The sequence below is a fragment of the Microcebus murinus genome, chromosome 8 (assembly GCF_040939455.1).
Source record: "Microcebus murinus isolate Inina chromosome 8, M.murinus_Inina_mat1.0, whole genome shotgun sequence".
Taxonomy (NCBI): domain Eukaryota; kingdom Metazoa; phylum Chordata; class Mammalia; order Primates; family Cheirogaleidae; genus Microcebus; species Microcebus murinus.
The window spans coordinates 101,406,164-101,428,227 of record NC_134111.1 but is presented as its reverse complement, the minus strand read 5'-3'; the positions used below and the strand labels follow the sequence as shown (position 1 = coordinate 101,428,227).

Here is a 22,064-nt window from a genome sequence, read left to right as displayed (position 1 = left end):
TTTGCTTAGTCACCATTTACCTGGCCCACTAGGACCCTTTCACATGATTGTCATTGAAAAATGAAAACAAAAGTGAGTGATCTACCTTCCCTGAAGACTGACTTCAGAGTCAAAATCAATGGATGAAAAAATAGAAAGACAAGAGCAAAGCAATAAAACCAAAGCTGGTTCTTTGAGATCAATTAACTTGCTAAAACTCTAACCAGACTGATCAGGGAAAAAAAAGGGAGTGGAGGGAGAAGAAATAAATTACCAAAGAGGGGAATGAGATAGGTGGTATCACCACAAAGTCTACAGATATTGAAATGATAATAAGAGAATTTCATCAACATGTTTATGACAATAAATTCTACAATTTAAATGATATGGACAAACTCATTAAGAGACACAAGCTACCAGAATTTACATAAGAACAAATAAATAGCCCACGTAGAAGTAATCTGTATCTTTTGAGTGTAAATTGAATGTCTAATTGAAATTTTCCCACAAATAACTCATCCAGTCCAGATGATTTCACTGATGCATTCTACCAAACATAGAGGGAAGAAATAATCCCAGTTCCTCCATATAACAGGAGCAGAGGAATTGCTTAATTCATTCCATGACACCAGCACTCTCACAGTTCCGAAATCACATAAAGACATTCAAAAAAAGAAAAACTATAGACCCTCATCACCATAGATGCAAAACTTCTAAACAAAATTTTAGCAAATCTAATTACATAATATAGAAAAATATATAATATATAAAAACATAATATACTATAATAAACTGGCATTTATCTCAAAAGTGAAATGTTGGTTCCATGTTAAAAATCAATCAAGGTTGTCGGGCCAAGTTCAAAGCAGCATCATTCATAATAGCCAAGAGGTGGAAGCAACCCAGGTGTCCATGTGCTGATGAATGAATAGGCAACAGGTGGCAGATATATACAATGGAATATTATCCAGCCTTAAAGGAAGAAAATTCTGACACATGCTACAACATGGATGAACCCAGAAGACATTTTGCTGAGTTAAGCCAGTCACCAAAAGACAAATACTGTATGATTCCATTTTCATGAGTCACCTAAAATAGACTCACAGAATCACAGAGTTGATGCTGGTTGCCAAGGGCTGGAAGGAGGGGTGATGGGGAGCTATTGTTTAAGAGGTCCAAAAGTTCTCTTTGCAAAGGTAAAAGAGTTTTGGAAATGAATGATGTTATTTGTAATGTGAATATATTCCATATTGAACTGTACATTTCAAATAGTTGCAATGATAAATGTTATATTATGAGTATTTTCCCAACAATCAGAATGAAGTAAATAATTAAAAACACAAAATCAGTCAAGGTAACACACCACATAAATCCACTGAAAAAGTAAAATGATATAATCATCTCAATAAGGATACAAAAAGTACTTGACAAAATTCAAAATCCATTCCTGATAAAAAGTCTTAGCAGAATTGATAAATAAAAGGCGTTTCTCCACTTAACAAAGGGAATCTCTGAAAAATCCTCAGCTATCATACGTAATGGTGAATGACTGCATGTTCCAGTCCTCAGGTCAGATGCATGTCTAGGGTGAGAGCTTTTAATACTTCTCTTCAAACTCGTCTTGAGATTGTCTCCAGTATAGTAAAGCAAGAAAAAGAAATAAAAAGTGTCACATTGGAAAGGAAAAGGAAAAGGATCTCATTCACAGACAAGATGACCATCTATTTAGAAATTCCAAGCAACTGTACAAAAATCTCCTAGAACTAAGAAGTAAGTTTACCATGGTTGCACAATACAATATAGAAAAATTAATGCTATTTGTATGTATAGCTAACTTGAACAACACAGACTTGAATGGCAGGGTTCCATTTATGGGCAGATTTTTCAAAATAAAAAAATTATCAGATTTATACCCACAAACACAGACTGCACAAGGTGCCATTCTCTGTGAAGAGAAATGTAAATAAATGTGAAGATGCTGTATGAACCTTAAGACACACAATTAACAGTAGTATGCACTGTGATAAATTCACACCCACCTCTTGTTGCCACTGCAGGGAACTAAAGTGTTGCCAGTATCTGCTTGAAATGTCCTGTGATGCTAATCATCCCCATGTGAGCATCCATTTCTACAGTAAATTGTGTATCACACTAAATAGTGATCTCCAGTATTTTTGGTTCTCCAGTATTTTTCATCATGTTTGGTGCAATATTGGCAGTATTATAAACCTTGACTAACCTCATGGTACCCACACAAACTGCCACTACTGATGCTGGAAGTTTTCCCAAGAATCAGAGACAAGTCATGGCATTACAAGAAAAAGTTGAATTACTTGATAAGTACCGTAGATTGAAGTCTGCAGCTGTGCTTGCCCACCATTTCCAAATGATTGATTCCAGCATAAGGACCACTGTCAAACACACACACACATGAAATATGAACAGCCATTACTGCAGCTACACCAGCAAGCACCCAGACCTTGCACTTATTGTGAAATGCCTTCTTATCTTGTATGGCAAATGCAGCCTTTTTTGGATGTAGGATTGCTACAAGAAAGACATACCTGTAGACTCTATATGATGCCAGAGAAGGCAAAGACATTACAGGACAACTTAAAGAAAAAGAAAGGTGAAGGATTTTAAGCTGGAGAATTTAATGCCATAAAAGGTGATTTCATAATTTTAGAAAGTGGTTGGACTCTTCAAATGTCAAGATGACAGGAGAAGCAGCTTTTGCTGGACAAGAGGCAACAGGCAAGTTTCCATATGCCATTAAGGAAATCATTGAGGAGAAAGGATATCTGGTGGAATAGATTTCTAATGCACATGAAAGTGCCCTATTCTGGGGGGAAAAAGGCACAAAGAACATTTACTATTAAGGAAGACAAGCAAGCTACAGGATTTAGGGCAGGAAGGAAAAGCCTAACTCCACTGTTTACAAATGCCATTGGGTTTATGAACAGGGCTGCCCTTATCTGCAAAGATGCTAACCCCCAAGGAAAAGATAAGTCTTTTTGTTGTACAATAGAAGGTCTGGACAAGGACACTGTTTCTGGATGGGTTCCATCAATGCTTTGTCTCTGAAGTCAGAAACTACCTTGCCAGTAAGGGACTGCTTGTCAAAGTTCTCTTGATATTGGACAATGCTGCTGGCCACCCACAACCCCATGAGTTCAGCATGGAAGGGGTCAAAGTGCTCTACTTGCCACAAGCACAATGTCTCTAATTCAGCCTCTAGATCAGGGCCCATGAGGACCTTTAGGGCTCATTGCACAAAGCACTGTATGGACAGGATTGGCGACGCTATGGAAGAGGGTCCCCACAGAGAGAACATCAGGAAAACACAGAAGGATTTCACCACTGAAGATGCCATTGTTCTGATACAAGAAGCTGTGAAAGCCATCAATCCTGAAATCATCGATTCCTCGATTCCTGCTGTAGAAAAACTGTCTAGCTGTTGTGCAAGAAAATTACGGAGGAGACTGTGGATGTGGCCAAAGAAAACAGAAAAAAAGGTGGGGCATAAAGTGTTTCAACATATGGGTCTTGGAGGAGTTCAAGAGCTTGTGCCCAGCACACTGAGCAGTTAACAGAAGATGACTTGCTGGAGATAAGTGCTCTGGACCAGGGCCAGGTGCTCAGGAAGAAGGTGAAGAGGAAGCAGTGCCAGAACCAAATGCACATTAAACAATCTGGCAGAAGAGCTGCAGTTATTCCAGACTGCTCTTCACCTCTTCTGTGACAAGGACTCTTCTGTGCTACAGACACTCACTGCAAGGGAGGCAAACAGTGGGAGGAGCATTGGTAGTGCCTAGAGGCCCTTTTTAAGGAACAAACAAGCAAAAAAGTCAGATAGAAATTATGATGTATTTCTGTAAATTAAACCAAGTGTGCCCGCCTCTCCTGCCTCCCCTTCCAGCCCCTCCACCTCTTCCACCTCTGCCACTCCTGACACAGAAAGACCAAGTCCTTGTCTTCTTTCTCTGCTGGGGACTCCATGTCAAGACAATGAAGATGGACACCTTTATGATGATCCACTTCTACTTAATGGTTAATAAATGAGTCTTCTTTTCCTTTGATAGTCTTAGCAACATTTTCTTTCCTGTAGGTTGCTTTATTGTAAGAATACACTATACAGCACACACACACAAAAGTGTATTAAAGAATATTTATCTTATTGGTAAGCCTTCTGAGAAACAGTAGACTATTTCTACATTCTTTCCTAACCTGACTTTTGCATGGAAGGGACTTGTCACCCTTCAGACATCTGGGCAAAGGCAGTAGATGGAAGAGTGATAAAGCCTGAAGTCTCACCACCTCTGGCACTCGTGTTGCTGAGGCCACCTTTCCCTGCTTCAGTGACAGCCACCCCTTGTCCCTGTTCACCTGGGAATGAGGAGTCTCCTGGGACGTGGGACTTCTAGGGATAAACTTGGGACTGTTCTGGGCAAACCAACAGGAGTTGTCACCCTAGCGGGGAGAACTGTTGCCATGTTCCCAAAACATAAGGTTACCAGGAAAACAAGTCGCTAACAGTGGAGTTTGCCCTGGCCTTAACTTACTCTTCAGTATTCATGACCATGTAGTATCTTTAGCACATTTATCAAAGGATTCTGATTATTTTTTATTTCTCACTAAACACTGCTCCTGTGAAGGTACTGGCTTGGGTCTAAAACAGTGCTGCTCAAAGTATGGTTCCCTGGCCACCCGACCCAGCATGTCAAGAATTTACTTTAAAACATGACAGCCAAAAATGTTCTTAGAAAGGAAATAGGGGATAGATGAATCAGCATAGGAAAATATTGAAAGTAATTTTACCTAATGGAAAATCTATGGGTGCTCATCACACTGTAAGTTTGAAAACTTTGATAGTAAAACGTTAAAAGACAGAATCTTGATGGGAGGAATTGGAATCACCCACTAACAGCTAAATTTGAATTAAAATTGGAACCAGCATGTGAGAGAAGTGAGGGAAGCACAGGTGTATTATTGCTGTGTTACCACATCCCACCCCAGGTCTCCCACAACTGCCCTGGATTATGTGGACTCAACCTGAATTCTTCCCAGCTAGACCCAGTCATGAATTCTGCTGGAACTGACCAAATAATGAAAAAATCTGGAAAATCAAACCAACCTTAATGTCCTTTGGAGTGATGGTCTGCCATCCTTGTCAAAGTATTATATCCAATTACATCACTGGATACAATCCCCTGGTCACCTCGATGGTATTTTGTTACCACGTAGGGCCTGCCACACCATATGCAAACACATGCACATGGGTACACTCAAGCACACATGCACAGGCACACACACACATAGAGAATATGACATGCACATGCTCAAACAACGTGCACAGGCACACACACAGACACACATACACACAGAGACTATGACTGGGTCACAGTGACTCTGTTACTCTGTAGTCAAGCATGTTCCCTCCTCATCACACACATGGATTCAGACTCTGACTCCTGCTCTCCAGCAGGCGAGACACACAGCACACTCTTCCCAGACCCGGCCTGCCCATCCAAAACAAGGCAGGAGGGTGTACAGCATCTGTACGTCTTTCCATCAAAATTGACTTTTGCAGCTGTGCTGTATTCAAGGCTCTTTACCAAAGAGCCCTCTTTGAAATATCAAGTCTTCTGTCAGAATTCAGCTTGCTTTATAATTATAATTATAGATATATGCATTCATATATAACCATCCACAAGTATACAAGCTTTTACATTTACATGCCCCTTAATAGGTATATAAAATCATTTATTACATAGATTTTATAGGTATATATAGCCAAACGTGTATGAAACCATGTATTGCTTCTTACATTTCACATCTTATAGACACAGCTATATGATAGGTAATATAAAATTAGGATATTATATGTGGCTTTCTGTATCTCTGAAGCCCTCTGGGTGACCCAGGAAATTGCAGGGCCCCACCCTTGGCTAGAGGGCAGGGCGCATCAGACCCTGGGTGGTGCTCCCTGCTGTGGCTCATGGAAGGTAAAGGTGAGAGGAGCCCTTTGCCAGGCTCAGCCTCCTAAGGGTCCTGTCACATGTGCATCTTCTTGCCTGCTCTTGCCAAGGAAGTCATGCCTAATTGGGAAAGGCCTGAAACTATAGTCTTCCCGCTTTCTAGAGCATTATTTCACTTCCAGTGAGTTGGCTGAAAGTCACTCACCAAACATCTGCCAATGATGAGAGAATGTGACTGTTACAAAGTCTACTGAACTTTAGAAGAAGCCAGAACAATACATAAAGATACTTAGTCCCTCCCTAATAAAATAACAAAAACCAAAGCTGTATTTGAATCATCGATAGTTGGTTCAAACTAGAAATGGAAAAATTGCCCTGAGAACAAAAGTTTAGGAAATAATAAAGGCCTAGCATAAATTCTATTAAATAAGAAAGATAAAATACTAATGTGAGGTGCAAAATTTTATAGATGGACATAAAACAAGATCTGGATAAATAGAAATTAATATATATTTCTGCATAGGAAGATGTAATAATAAAAGGTTGTCAGTCTTTCACAATTAATAAAAATATTTAATGTAATAATAACACAGTCCTAAATGTTTTTTTTTTCAGTTTTTAAAACAAGACAAAAGTATTTTTAAATTTATGAAGGAGAATAAATTATGAAGATCACCAAGAACATTTGGAAAAGTAATATTTAGGATGGGGCTTGCCCTGCCAGATGTGCAAACTTACTACAAAACTAGTATAATCAAAATATGATGCTGGCGCATAAATAGACAAATCAGTGGGACAAAACAGAGAGCCCAGAAGCATATGCAAATAAATATATTGATAGAAATTTAAAATTTGATAAAGATGCATTTTAATTCAATGGCTAAAGAATGAATTTTTGATTAAATGGCATCAAGACAATGGATTATCCATTGAGAAAAGAAAAAGATCTTCACTTTGCATAGATTGAAGTGTTCATTGTATAAACAAATAATACTATCACCATTAGAAGATTTGAAAACATTAAAACATAATATGGAGAAAACATTTATATATTTCGGGCTTAGAAAGACCTAAAAGGTCTTTTAGGAAACCATTAAAGGAAAAGTTAACCAATGTGACTATCCAACCATGAAAACCCTGTATAACAAAAGATGAAGAAAAGTCAAGGAAAAAATACTTGCAGCACATATAAAAAGCGATAGATTAACATCCCTAACACTCAGCAGCCTTATGAGTTATAAAAAGACAAACAGCTACATACAAATGAATAAGAATGTCAAGATGTATTTCACAAAAGAGGAAATGCAAATGGCCAGTATACCTATGAAAATAACAAGTGAAAACTAAAGCAGCTACACACGATTCTATAATTTATCAGCAAGTGAAAAGTGCAAAGTAAACAAGAACATGTGCAGCCTGATATTATTAATAGGTTATACTTTAATAATATTGATGTGACAATTCACATTGGCCATATGGAGTTATAAAACATGATTTCAAAAATTGAAAACAATGCATACAAGAGTGCTAAGAGCATTTTACTGTAGGTAGTAGCATGGGATTAGCAAAAAAAGGAAAGTTTCTTCTCTTACTGTGTCCTTTATTACTTTTCCAAAAACACTTACAAAATGCAACCTGAGCTGGGTAGTGGCCCACACCTGTAGTCCCAGTACTTTGGAACCAAAGGCAGGAGGACAACTTGAGCCCAAGAGTTTGAGACCAGCCTGAGCAACAGAGCCAAACTCGTCTCTACAGAATATTTTAAAAAGATTAGCTGGGCTTGGTGACATGGGCCTGTAGTCCTATTGACTTGGGAGGCTCAGGCAGGAGGATTGCTTAAGTCCAGGGCTTTGAGGTTGCAGTGATCTATGATGATGGCACTGCACTCTAGCCCGGACAAAAGAATGAGACCCTGTATCAAAAAAAAAAAAAAAAAAAATTCCAGTCTTCAAGGGGGGCATAGTGGATTAAGACTGTAATCTCATTTGCCCTAAAGGCTAAAGCAAGAAGATCGTTTGAGCCCAGGAATTTGAGACCAGCCTGGGCAACACAGAAACACTGCATTTCTATTTACAAACAATACAGCCTAAAAATTATGTACAACTATATCAATTGTATACCTATGCACATCAGCGGGACAGATTTATAATATTTGCTAACTCCCAATTAAGTGAACCGGCACAAAATAATTTGTTAAAATAAAAACAATTCCAAATCCAAAAAATGCAAAGGAGAAATCACAGCTAAGGCAGGAATCTTTTTTTCTTTTTTAATGTCCAAAGACAGATTATGCCCATTTTGCTAAAGGAGAGACAACTCACCTCAGGCAAGGGCTTTCCCTGCTTGCAGTTGATGCCACCAATGAAGATCATGTTGGGCATCACAGGCCTGGGATAGTCCAAAACAAAGTCGGTTCGCAGCAGCCAGATTGATGTGTGGCTGAAGAGGTCATACGCCGTGACAGGTGTCTGGAGGATTTCAGAGGCAACTTCTAACCCTGTTTTTAAAAAATGGGGGCAAACTAAATGTTCCTCCAAGTGGAAGATATAGTTCCGTACTCTCTCCTTGAAAGTCATGGCATCTGAGAATCCTAACAGCATTCTGGGAACATAAGAAAGAGCAGCCGGGCACTGGGCACCTTCCTCAAGAGAACCACAAGATACTCCCCTGGTGAAGACCACAGAGGGGAGCGAGAAATATTTGGCAACGATTAAGCCACACAGATCAAAAGGATCTAGAAACACAGCATCAAAAGAACTCTTTTTTAGGTATTCTACTAATTTTTTGTCATTAAACAAACTCCTACAGTGTGAAAGAACAATTTTAAAAAAACCTCTTGCTTGAGTCGTAAAGGAATGTAAAGTTTGTCCCCGATTTTTCCATTGAGCGTCGGCAAAACTCATAAACTCATGGTTCAAATCCTCCAGTGTGTGAGAAGTTTTATAAGTCTTCACTGTAAAACTCAGTGATTGTCCCAGTTGCCAACTCACGTCCGGAATGACCACAACCAGCTCGTGCCCTTTGTGGATGAGTCTCTCCACCACGGACCGCATGGAAAACCAGTGGCTGCCGTCCATGGGCACCACCAGCAGCTTGCCTGCCTCGGCCAGGCCGGACATCAGCAGCAGACACACACACAGGGCCAGGGGCCCGGGCAGCGCCGCAGGAGCCATGGCAGAACCGCAGCCCGGAGCAACCCAGCCGCCTGGATCCCCAGCTCGTGTAACGCAGCAGGCGGAAGAAGTGCGGGCATAAAAGCTGCACCCAACACAGGGCGTGTACTCACATGTTGATTAAAAAGCCACACACATGGCCAATGATTTACTCATAAGGACCATAATATCTGCTGGGATACACACTTGTATGTTTTCCATATAAGACTAGCTTGTTACCCTTGCCTTAGAAATGGACTGTGCCCAGTACCACAATGTGACATTTCAAACAAAATTATTCAGCAATGCTTTGGACTTTGACAAATCAGAAAGACAAAAAGAAGAGAAAATAAATACCTTAAAAGTGAGAGAAAATAAATACAAGACTAAACCTTGTGTTTAAGAAATTTGTCCCAAAACAAAATTTATGTTTTATCCTGAGACTACAAAACACTCTCTGGCCGGAAAGAAATTGGCATCTCCTGCTCCAAGGACAGACAGCAAGGCCCTGAGCAGTGACTCCTAACTGGCAGAAAGGTTTGTTCCCGAGTGTCTGTGCCATGCATGGGCATCGCTGCTTCTCTTCCTCCATTTCCAACCCCCTGAGGCCTCTGAAATGCTGAACAAGGTGCACAACCCCTCCTACCCGCCGGATCCTGGGATCTGATGGAGAGTGACTGGCTCTATTTTCAACTGCTTCCCTCAGATTCGCTGCATGCAGTGGGCGGTCACCTGCCCAGTGCTGCCTGAGCACTCTGCTGGGATTCCTCTCTGTCCTCCATACGTCCCCATTCCAGCCAGAGGTGTGGACCTCTGCTGTGGGCTCACCCCATCACCTCGTGCTGCCCTCCTTCAGCACGGACTGGTCTCCCCACTCTGCTGAGCACTCCTTGAGGTCAGGGGATATGCTGTTCATGTTTCCTTCTCCCTCCACAGTACCCACGCTGTGCCTTGCACAGAGACAGGACACAGGAGTGTTTGTTGCACTGGACGAATTGCACCGTGCAGGTTTCCTGGGTACCTTCCTGGGTGCGCAAACCCGCGTGTGTCAGGTAAGAGAGGGTGGGGAACCCGTGGTCTTAAGGCCACATGTGGGCTTCTAGGTCTGTAAATGCCGCCTTTTGACTGAATCCAAATTTAACACAACAAATCCTTTTATTAAATGAGGTGCAGCAGAGAAAGATGAAGCTTTTCTTGTGTCCTTTGATGCATAAAAAGAAAAAACTCTTGAAATCACAAGGCCATAGTTTCCTCAGCCCTGCTGGTGGTGCCAGGAATATAATCCTTGTCAGTAAGAAAACATGGCTCCTTGTGGGATACCCTAATTGTCAGTAGACATTTGATTAGTCACATTTACCTTGTTTTCTGGGGCACGTTCACGTGATAGTCTTTGAGAAATGAAATCAGAAGTGAGCCATCTACATTCCCTAAAGGCAAAAATCAGAAGAGAAATCAGAGAACTAGTAAACTGAAAGAAAATAGAGCAAAGCAATGAAATCAGAGCTGGTTCATTGAGCTCAATTAACTTGCTAAAGCTCTACCCAGACAGAGCAGAGAAAAAAAAGAGAAGAAATAAACTACCAAAGAAGGGGACGAGAGAAGCAGTATCACCACAGAGTCTACAGACACCAAAATGATAGTAAGTGAATATCATGAATGTTTATGACAATAAATTCTACAACTTAAATGATATGGACAAATTCTTTTAAGATACAGAAACTACCAGAATTTACACAATAACAAATATTGGTAAATAACCCACAGGGAGATAACCTAAATCTTTTGCATGGAAATTGAATTTCTATTCAAATTTTCCCCCAAATCATACTTTCAACCCGGATAATTTCACTGATGAATTCTACGAAACATGGAGGGAAGAAATAATCCCAGTTCCTCACTGTCTAGTCCATACAACAGGAGCAGAGGAACTGCCTAATTCATTCCATGACACCGGCACTCCCACAGTTCCGAAATCACATAAAGACATTCAAAGACAGAAAAACTACAGACCCTCATCAACATAGATGCAAAGCTTCCAAAATTTTAGTAAATCTAATTCCATAATATAGAAAAATATATAATAAATAAAAAGAGAATATAGTATAATCAACTGAGGTTTATCTCAAGAATGAAAGGCTGGTTCAATGCTAAACATCAATCAGGGTTGTTGGGCCAGGTTCATAGCAGCATCCTTCAGATAGCCCAGAGGTGGAAGCAACCCATGTGTACATGTGCAGATGAAAGAATAGGCAACAGGTGGCAGATATATACAATGGAATATTATCCAGCCTCAAAGGAAGAAAATTCTGACACATGCTACAACATGCATGAACCCAAGAGACATTTTGCTGAGTCATATAAGCCAGTTACCAAAAGGCAAATACTATCTGATTCCATTTTCATGAGGCACCTAACCTAGTCAAACTCACACAATCACAGAGTGATGGAAGGGCTGGAAGGAGAGGTAATGGGGAGTTATTGTTTAAGACGTACAGAGGTTCAGTTTGGGAAGGTAAAAGAGTTTGGGAAATGAATAGTGTTATTTGTAATGTGAATATATTCAGTATTGAACTGTACTCTTCAAAGGCTTGAGATGATAAATGTTACGTTATGAGTATTTTTCCAACATTCACAATGAAATAAATAACTAAAATCACAAAATCAATCAAGGCAACACACCACATAAATCCATTAAAAAAGTAAAATGATATAATCATCTCAATAAGGATAGAAAAAGTATTTGACAAAATTCAAAATCCATTCCTGATAAAAAGTCTTAAGCACAATCAGTAAATAAGAGGAGTTTCTCCACTTAATAAAGGGCATCTCTGAAAAACCCTCAGCTAACATCATACTTAATGGCGAATGACTGAATGTTCCACTGCTCAATTCAGATGCGTGTCCAGGGTGGTAGCTTTTACTACTTCAATTCGAAATTGTTCTTGAGCTTCTCTCCAGTGCAGTAAAGCAAGAAAAAGAAATCCACTTGACAGGCTGTGGAGTGTGGGCTACAGAAGTCAGAGTGCTCTGGACCCAGCCAAATCACACACAGGTGGGACAGGCCAGTTCAGGGCAGTGTGGCTGGCCCAGCTGGACATGTCAAGAGGGCTATGACTTCCCAGGGGGGCTGTAACAGTGTAGGCAGTGGTCCCAGGATGACAGGAGCAGTGGGGAGAGGCATAGGCTATTAAATAAGCCATGACAAGGGACCATTTAGAAAAGAAATACACTAGGACTTCACTTGCCCATGTCTACTGTGGTAAAGAGACACAGGAGTGACAGGAGATAATGTGCCACAGTTCCAAACGTTAAAGGACTCATGTTCTTTGGTTTCGTGACACACCTGCCATCTCCTCTGCTTGCCACACTGCTCCCCAACTGCTCCCAGCAGTGGTCCTCCCCATCCTGCCAGGCCCTGAACATCACGTCTCTTTGCATCTTTTACTTTTCTTCCAAAGTATTTTCGCAATTTATAACTGATCATCTTCCTCTCTATTACACAGGCCAAGCCACGTTCATTTGACTAGGGCCATGTTCCCAGCACTTGGCCAGGCACACAGAGGGTCTCCATGGACATTTGTTCCATGAAGGATCTTTAATATCAAATAATAGGACACAACCAGCTGCATGGTACTCTGTAGCCAAAGCCAACTCATGTCTGCTACATACAGGCTGATAGACCATGTGATGTAAGTCATAGCCCCCCAGGGCACATTGCACTGAGTATGACACTACCAACAGTCCACAGGTGGGACATTTCTAAGAAGTTTCCTGTCTGCACAGGGAGGCAGTCAAGGGTAGTAGTTGTTGTGCATACAGGCTCTAAAATCAAAGTGTCAGGGTTCCTTGTGCACAGAGGTTCACAGCAGCATTAATTTTTCATGGCTGAAACATGGAAACAACCAAATGTCCATCAACTAACAAATGGATTAATGAATGTGGTGTATCCCTATACCAGAATACAAGTCAGGCGTGAGAAGGAATGAAATGCTGATTCATGCTACAAACGAACCATGACACTAAGTGAAAGAAGCCAGTCATAAATGACCACGTATTGTGATTCCATTTCTATGGAATGCCCAGAATAAGCAAATTCATAGAGACAGAAAGTAAATTTGTGCCCAGGGCTAGGAGAATGGGGACAAAGGGGGAGTGACTGCCAGTGGGCATGGGGCTTCTGTCTGGGGTGAGGAAAATGATCTGGAATTAGATAGTGGTGATGGTTGCTCATTTCTGTGAATATACTAAAAACCACTGAACTGTACATTTTAACATATAAATTGTATAGTATTGAATTACATCTCCATATTTAAAAAAGAATGTCTGGATTTGAATCCTGGCCTCCCCCTTTCTAGAGTCATGACCTTGGGTGAGTCATTCAAACTCTCCATGCCTCAGTTTCATCGTTTGCAAAGTAGGCCCACAGATCATGCTGGCATCTGTGTAAGGGCAGCACCTGCCGCAGTGGTAAGTAGCCAGTATCTGTTTGCTTCCTTTAAATTTAATGTGTGAAGTCTCCCTAAGGGAACAGTCCACCCATCTGAAGATGAAATAATTCGTGGGAGGCTTGCTTCAAGAAGAGAATGTTGACATCTGGTCATGTCGTTTTGAAGAAAGCCTGAAAGTATGATGAATATTACTAACATTGTGGAAATTGGAAATGATTGTCCTAGAAAATGCATGCCACCCACCCAGTCATGGCTATTGCTGATTCATGGTCACATGCCAGGCATCTGCACTCATTCTGATATTTCTTCATGCAGCTTTACATTTGAACTGCTCAGTGTAGTGGAATATTTTCTCCCCATGTCACCTATTTAGAATCTCATGTTCTTATGGAAGATAATCTGAGTGCGTTGAATCTCCTCCTATCGTACTCTAGGATCCAACCACGACTCTGGGTACAAGTTCCTATCTTGTTTAATAATTACCGAAAACTTCCCAGTATCCGTCAGGCAGTGAGATGCCCTTTCCCCTTTGACCTCTCTGGGGCAGTGTTCATGCTGAGCAAGTGACACAGAGGAAAGATTAGAGTGAGGAAGGAGCTAGAAAAAAGTAATGGAGTGGACAGGAAAAATAGCTGGAAGTTGGAGAAAGGAGAGCTGGGCAGATGCATAAAATAAGGCCAGTGACCTGAGTCAAAGCAGGATCATGGGGGCCATTGATGGCTGCTTGGGGGTGGCAGGCCACAGAGCACCCCCCAAACATCTGGAGTGGGCCAAAGAGGTGGTGTGTGGTGTTTGCCATCGTGTTCTCAGGGTAGGGAGAGCAGGGAGAAGTGGCAAAGGGAAGCAGCAGTGATCCACTCAACCTGTGACGCCAGGGAGCTCAGAGAGCTACAGAGGGGGAAGCTGCTAAGGCACATGGCAGCTCCGGCTGGGCTCACCTGTCAGGAAGTTCCACAGCAAAGCAGAAACTAGGATCCTTCTGGGAGGGGCCTCTACAGCAAGCAAGCGTGTGCAGGTATACATCTTCGTCAGCCCACATGGTTTCTCTTTTCACTCTCTTCCCAGTGTCTTTTGATACACATACATTTTTCACTTTGAAGAAGTCAAATTTACCTATTTTTTTGCTTTTTTTTCTTGTGCTTTTTGCTGTCATATCTAAAAAATCATTGCCGCATCCAAGGTCATGGAGATCTGCCCCAGTATTTTCTTCTAACAGTTTCACAGTTTTAGCTTTTCTATGTAGGTCTTTGTTCCATTTCAAGCTAACGTTTGTGCATGGGATAGGGTAAGGGTCCACCTTCATCCTTTTACATATGGACGTGCAGTTGTCCTGCACTATGTGTAGAGGAGACTGTTCTTTCTCATTTGCATGGTCTTGGTACCCTCGTCAAAAAATCTATTGCCCAAGGATGTATTGGTTTATTTCTGGATTCTCAATTCTATTTCTTTGATCTGAATGCAAATGACAGTTTTTTTCCAGACAACTTGAGGAAATTGAATTATGGACTAGAAATTAGATAATATTAAGGAATTATTAATTGTGTTAAGTGTGATAAGGATATTGTGGTTATGTAACAAATTGTCATTATTTATTATACTTAGTGAAGTATTGAGGGATGGAATGGCATGTCAAGAATTTACTTTAAAACATGACAGCCAAAAATGTTCTTAGAAAGAAAATAGCAGATAGATGAATCAGTACAGCAAAATATTGAAAATTATTTAACCTAACGGGAAATCTATGGGTGCTCCTCATACATACTCTGTCTTTCATGTAAGTTTGAAAACTTTGATAATAAAAAGTTGAAAGACGTAATCTTGATGGGAGGACTTGGACTCACCCACCAACAGCTAACTTTGAATTAACATTGGAACCAGAATCTGAGAGTAGTGAGGGAAGCGCAGGTGTGTTATTGCTGTGTTTCCACGGCCCACCCCAGGTCTCTAGCACTACACCTGCCCCAAATTGTGTAGATTGAACTTGAATTCCACCCAGTCATCAAGACTGCTGGAACTCACCAAAATTGAAAAAGACAGGAACTGATTTTCATTTTTCCCCATTAAAACGATTTTAATTTTGTCCCGAAACCTGACCTATCATCCTATTTAAAGAATTTAATTATTTCACTGGATATAATTCCCCTGAATATACTCAATGAGATTTTGTTACAAGAGACCCTCAGGAAAATCTTCTAGGTAGGGCCCAAGGCAACTCACACAAATGCCTGTGCGCACACACACACACAACATGCACTCTATCAATGTGCACTGTTTTTTCTCACACAAATGAGATTCAAACTATGACTCCTGTTCCCGTGCAAGAAAGAACACAGGGTATGGTCTTCTAAGAGACAGCCTGCCGTCTGTAACAAGGCAGGGGAAATGTAGAGTCCAGAGTGTTTCCGGGAAATTGACTTTGTGCTGTGCTGTATCGTGGGCTCTTTGGAATATGAATTCCTCTTTGACAATTCAGCTTCCTTTAGACTTATAAATATGTACATTAATATATAACCTTCCACATCCATAAAACATTTTATACATATGTATCACTTAATAGATACATATCACTATGTCATGTATCATTAAAGATGAGTATATAACCAAAAATATAAAAAACTATATTGTGTTCAATATATTTCATATTTTATAGATAGCTCCATGATAGGTTATATAAAGTCATATGCAGCTTTCTATATCTCTAAACTCTTCTGGGTGACCCAGGAAATTGCAGGGACATCTCTTGACTGTAGGCAGGGTGAAGCCAGACCCTGGTGATGCTTGGTGCTGGGATTCATGGAGGGGAAAGGGAAGAGGAGCGTTGACAGGCTCAGTCTCTTACAGTCCTGCAATTTGCACCTCCTGCCCATTCTTGCCAAGAGCAAAAAGTCACAGCTGATTCTGAAAGGCATGTAAATTGAAACCGTAGTCAATTTTGAAGCTGTCCTCTTTTCACTTTTTAGAAAGAGCATTATTTCACTTTTCCATGTGTTGGCTGAAAAGTTGTTCTTTCCCTAAGCATCTGCTAAGCTATCTGTGAGAGAATATGACTTTGTTAGAAAGTCCATGGAACTTGTAAGAAGACAGAAGACTAGATAAAAATGCATTGTCCATCCCAAAGAAGATAATATACTGAGATGAGATACCAGGTGTTTCTCCTGGATTTAGCAACTGTACATTTGCCTTGAATCTTACACTTGTATTTTTCAAGCCTTTTCAAGTGTGAGGGACAGAATCCCAACTTAAATTGGCTAGACCAACAATATTATTCAATAATAAGGCAAAATAAGTGCTATAAATATCATTGGAGTGAATTATTGACAGATGATATTGTATACCTAATCAATCTTACATACTATTTAATATTAAGAGGAATGAATAGATGCAAGATAAATGTGCAAAAACCAAAGCTATAATTTAATTACCCATAGTCAGTTCAAATAGAAATGGAATAACTACTCTGTGCAACATAGTTTCAAAAATAATAAAATGCCTAGGAATAAATTTTCATAAGAAAATATACTTATATAAAGTACAATATTTTACTTACTGATCAAAAACAAGATGTGAATAAATACTGAGTACTATTCCAAAACAGACTTAATAACAAAAACATGCCAAGTTCCTCAATTAATGAGAACCCAGAAACCCCACCTAAAAGTCTCTAGCCAACTGAGATAAAAGCGAGACTATGGAAATACATGAATATAAAGAAAGTAGTTTAGAATGTTTACTGCAGTCTTGTTCACAGAAGAAAAAAGAGGAAAAAGCCTACATCATTAACAATATTGATTGATTGATAAAGGTATGTTGCGTCCAAACTAAGGATTTCTCTAGGATTATGAAAATATTTGTCAAATCTGTACATATTGGCCTATAAAGGCATCTGTGATTTATTGGCAAGTAAAAAAATACAAGGTAAAGAATGATATGTTCAAGTGCTATACTAGAATTTATTTTAATTAAATAGACTAAGAATTTACAGTGGCTATATGGATATGTAGAAAATGATTTCAAAAAATTTAAAAAGGTGCATACAAAACTACTAAGCGTTTTCCCCATAGGGGGAGGCACAGGATTAGCAAAAAAAAGAAGTTTCATTTCTTACTGTATTTTTCCTTATTTTTCCAAAAACAGTATTGAAAAATGCAAGCTGGATATTATTTACAATTATATATATATATATATATATATATATATATATATATATGAGGGCAGCATTAGAAAATTTGATAAGCAACAATTAATTGAATTGGCACAAAATAATTTGTTAAACTAATAAGAAATTCCAGATTCAACAAATGTAAAACGATAATCACAGTTAAGGAAGGAATTCTTTTTTTTTTTTCTTCTTTTTTTTTTTTAATGTCCAAAACCAGATTAATCCTCATGAGCTACAAGAGAGACATCTCACCTCAGACAGTGGATTTCCCTGCTTGCAGTTGATGCCACCGACGAAGATCATGTTGGGCATCACAGGCCTGGGATAGTCCAAAACAAAGTCGGTTCGCAACAGCCAGATTGATGTGTGGCCGAAGAGATCATACGCCGTGACAGGTGTCTGGAGGATTTCAGAGGCAACTTCTAACCCCGTTTTTAAAAAATGGGGGCAAACTAAATGAGCCCCCAAATGGAAGATATGGTTCTGTACTCTTTCCTTGAAAGTCATGGCATCTGAGAACCCTAAGATCATTCTGGGAACATAAGAAAGAGGAGCCGGGCACTGGGCACCTTCCTCAAGATAATGACAAAATATTCCCCGGCTGAAGACCACAGAGGGTAGTGAAAAGTACTTGGCAACGATTAAGCCACATAGATCAAAAGGATCCAGAAATACAGCATCAAAAGAACTCTCTTTTAAGTATTCTACTAATTTTTTGTCATTAAACAAATTCCTGCAGCGTGAAAAAAATAAATCAAATAAACCCATGGATGAATTCTGTAATAGGGAAGATAAGCGTTGTATTCGAGTTTTCCAGTGAACTTTGTTAAAATCCATCAAATGATGGTTCAAATCTTCCAGGGTGTGAGAAGTTTTATAAGTCTTCACTGTACAATTCAGTGTTGGTCCCAGTTGCCAACTCACGTCTGGAATGACCACAACCAGCTCGTGCCCTTTGTGGATGAGTTTCTCCACCACGGACCGCATGGAAAACCAGTGGCTGCCGTCCACCGGCACCACCAGCAGCTTGCCTGCCTCGGCCAGGCCGGACGTCAGCAGCAGACACACACACAGGGCCAGGGGCCCGGGCAGCGCCGCAGGAGCCATGGCAGAACCGCAGCCCGGAGCAACCCAGCCACCTGGATCCCCAGCTCGTGTAACGCAGCAGGCAGGAGAAGTGCAGGCACAAAGCTGCACCCAACACAGGGCGTGTACTCACATGTTGATTAAAAAGCCACACACATGGCCAATGATTTACTCATTAGGGCGATAATATCTGCTGAGATACACACTTGTATGTTCTCCAGGTAAGACTAGCTTATTACCTTTGCCTTAGAAATAGACCATGCCCAGTACTGCAATGAAACTTTACAAACAAAATTATTCAGCAACGCTTTGGACTTTGACAACGCAAAGATAAAAAGAGAGAAAAAAAACAGAAAATTAAAAAGGAGAGAAGATAAATACAACAATAAAGCTGGGTTTAGGAAATTTGGATTTTATCCTTAGGCTACAAGAACACTCTCTGCCTAGAAAGAAATTGGCATCTCCTGCTCCAAGGACAGACAGCAAGGCCCTGAGCAGTGACTCCTAACTGGCAGGAAGCTGTTGTTCCCGAGTGTCTGTGCCATGCATGGGCATCGCTGCTTCTCTTCCTCCATTTCCAACCCCCTGAGGCCTCTGAAATGCTGAACAAGGTGCACAACCCCTCCTACCCGCCGGATCCTGGGATCTGATGGAGAGTGACTGGCTCTATTTCAACTGCTTCCCTCAGATTCGCTGCATGCAGTGGGCGGTCACCTGCCCAGTGCTGCCTGAGCACTCTGCTGGGATTCCTCTCTGTCCTCCATACGTCCCCATTCCAGCCAGAGGTGTGGACCTCTGCTGTGGGCTCACCCCATCACCTCGTGCTGCCCTCCTTCAGCACGGACTGGTCTCCCCCACTCTGCTGAGCACTCCTCAGTCAGGGGATATGCTGTTCATGTTTCCTTCTCCTTCCACAGTACCCACGCTGTGCCTTGCACAGAGACAGGACACAGGAGTGTTTGTTGCGCTGGACTGAATTGCACCGTGCAGGTTTCCTAGGTACCTTCCTGGGTGGGCATTCGGTGTGTGTCAGGTAACACCCTAAGAGCAGTTAGTGAGGGGTTCTGCAGCCAACCTAGGAGCATAATCCTAGTCAGGAACAAAAGATGGCTCCTTCAGGACACCTGTTGGTAGAAATTTGCTTAGTCACCATTTACCTGGCCCACTAGGGCACTTTCACATGATTGTCTTTGAAAAATGAAAATGGAAGTGAGTGATCTACCTTTCCTGAAGGCTGATGTCAGAGTCAAACTCAATGAACGAGAGAATAGAAAGACAAGAGAAAAGCAATGAAATCAAGCCTGGTTCATTGAGATCAGTTAACTTGCTAAAGCTCTAACCAGACTGATGAGGAAAAAAAAAAAAAAGGAGAGAGAAGAAATAAATTACCAAAAAGGGAAATGAGAGAGGCAGTATTACCACAGAGTCTACAGATATTGAAATGATTATAAGACAATGTCATCAACACATTTATGACAATAAATTCTACCATTTAAATGATATGGACAAATTCCTTAAAATATACAAGCTATCAGAATTTACATAAGAACAAATAAATAATCCACATAGAAGTAATCTGTACCTTTTGAGTGGAAATTGAATTTCTAGTTGATACTTTCCCACAAAAAACTCATCCAGTCCAGATGATTTCACTGATGAATTCTACCAAACATGGAGGGAAGAAATAATCCCAGTTCCTCACTGTCTAGTCCATACAACAGGAGCAGAGGAACTGCCTAATTCATTCTATGACAGCAGCACTCCCACCATTCCGAAATCACATAATAACTTTCAGGGAAAGAAAAACTACAGACTATCATCACCTTAGATGCAAAACTTCTAAACAAAATTTTAGTAAATCTAATTCCATAATATATAAAAATATGTAATAAATAAAATGATACTACAGTATAACCGCGTGGGGTTTATCTCAAGAATGAAAGGCTGGTTCAATGCTAAAAATCAAACCAGGTTGTCGTGCCAAGTTCATAGCAGCATCCTTCATAATAGCCAAGAGGTGGAAGCAACCCAGGTATCTACGTGTTGATGAAAGAATAGGCAACAGGTGGCAGATATACACAATGGAATATTATCCAGCCTGAAAGGAAGAAAATTATGGCACATGCTGCAACATGCATGAACCCAGAAGACATTTTGCTGAGCCAAATAACCCAGTCACAAAAAGACGAATACTATCTGATTCCATTTTCATGAGGCACCTAACATAGTCAGACTCTAGAATCACAAAGTTGATGCTGGTTGCCAAGTGCTGGAAGAAAGGGTAATAGGGAGCTATTATTTAAGAGGTCCTAAGGTTCACTTTGGGAAGGTAAAAGAGTTTTGGAAATGAAAGGTGTCATTTGTATATATTCAATATTGAACTGTACACTTCAAAGGGTTGAGATGATACATGTTACGTTATGAGTATTTTTTCCAACATTCACAATGAAGTAAATAACTAAAAACACAATCAGTCTAGGCAACACACCACATAAATCCATTGAAAAAGTAAAATGATATAATCATCTCAATAAGGATAGAAAAAGTATTTGACAAAATTCAAAATCCATTCCTGATAAAAAGTCTTAGCACAATCGGTAAATAAAAGGAGTTTCTCCACTTAATAAAGGGCATCTCTGAAAAACCGTCAGCTAACATCATACTTAATGGTGAATGACTGAATGTTCCAGTCCTGAGGTCAGACGCGTGTCTAAGGTGGATGATTTTACTACTTCTACTGAAAATTGTTCTTGAGATTCTCTGCAGTGCAGTAAAGCAAGAAAAAGAAATCCACTCGACAGGCTGTGGGGTGGGGGCTGCAGAAGGCAGAGTGCTCTGGGCCCAGATGCCAAATCACCCACAGACAACAGGACAGTTCAGGGCAGTGTGCCTGGCCCAGCCTGACACCGCAGGTGGGCTATGGCTTCCCAGGGGAGCTATAACAATGTAGGGGGTGGTCCCAAGAGCACAGGAGCAGTGGGGAGGGGCACAGGCCATTAAATAAGCCATGACAAGGGATCATTTAGAAAAGAAATACACTAGGACTTCATTTACCCATGTCTACTGTAGTAAAGAGACACAGGATTGACGGGACATAATGTGCTGCAGGTCAAACATGAAAGAACTCGAGGCTTTTGGCTTCATGCTGCACCTACTGTCTCCTCTGCTGGGCACACTGCTCCCCAACAGCTCCCAGCCTTGCCCCTCCCATCCTGCCAGACCCCAACCATCACATCTCTTTGCACCATTTACTGTTCTTTCA

General features: G+C 40.7%; 1 protein-coding gene across 3 annotated transcripts in view; it reads right to left on the bottom strand.

Moving 5' to 3' along the window:
* LOC105886128 (UDP-glucuronosyltransferase 1A1) overlaps positions 1 to 22,064 on the bottom strand; it is a 119,213-nt gene that overhangs the window by 66,746 nt on the left and 30,403 nt on the right. Inside the window, exon 1 of one of the 3 annotated variants that reach the window (XM_076006062.1) lies at positions 17,969 to 20,127. The exons of 1 other annotated variant lie outside the window; for it this stretch is intronic. In XM_076006062.1, coding sequence (XP_075862177.1) covers positions 17,969 to 18,823 — 855 coding nt within the window. In that variant the 5' untranslated portion in view covers positions 18,824 to 20,127. Of the gene's footprint in view, positions 1 to 8,278; positions 9,204 to 17,968; positions 20,128 to 22,064 lie in introns of those variants that run through there. One more of the 3 variants, XM_076006064.1, reaches the window with a different exon arrangement.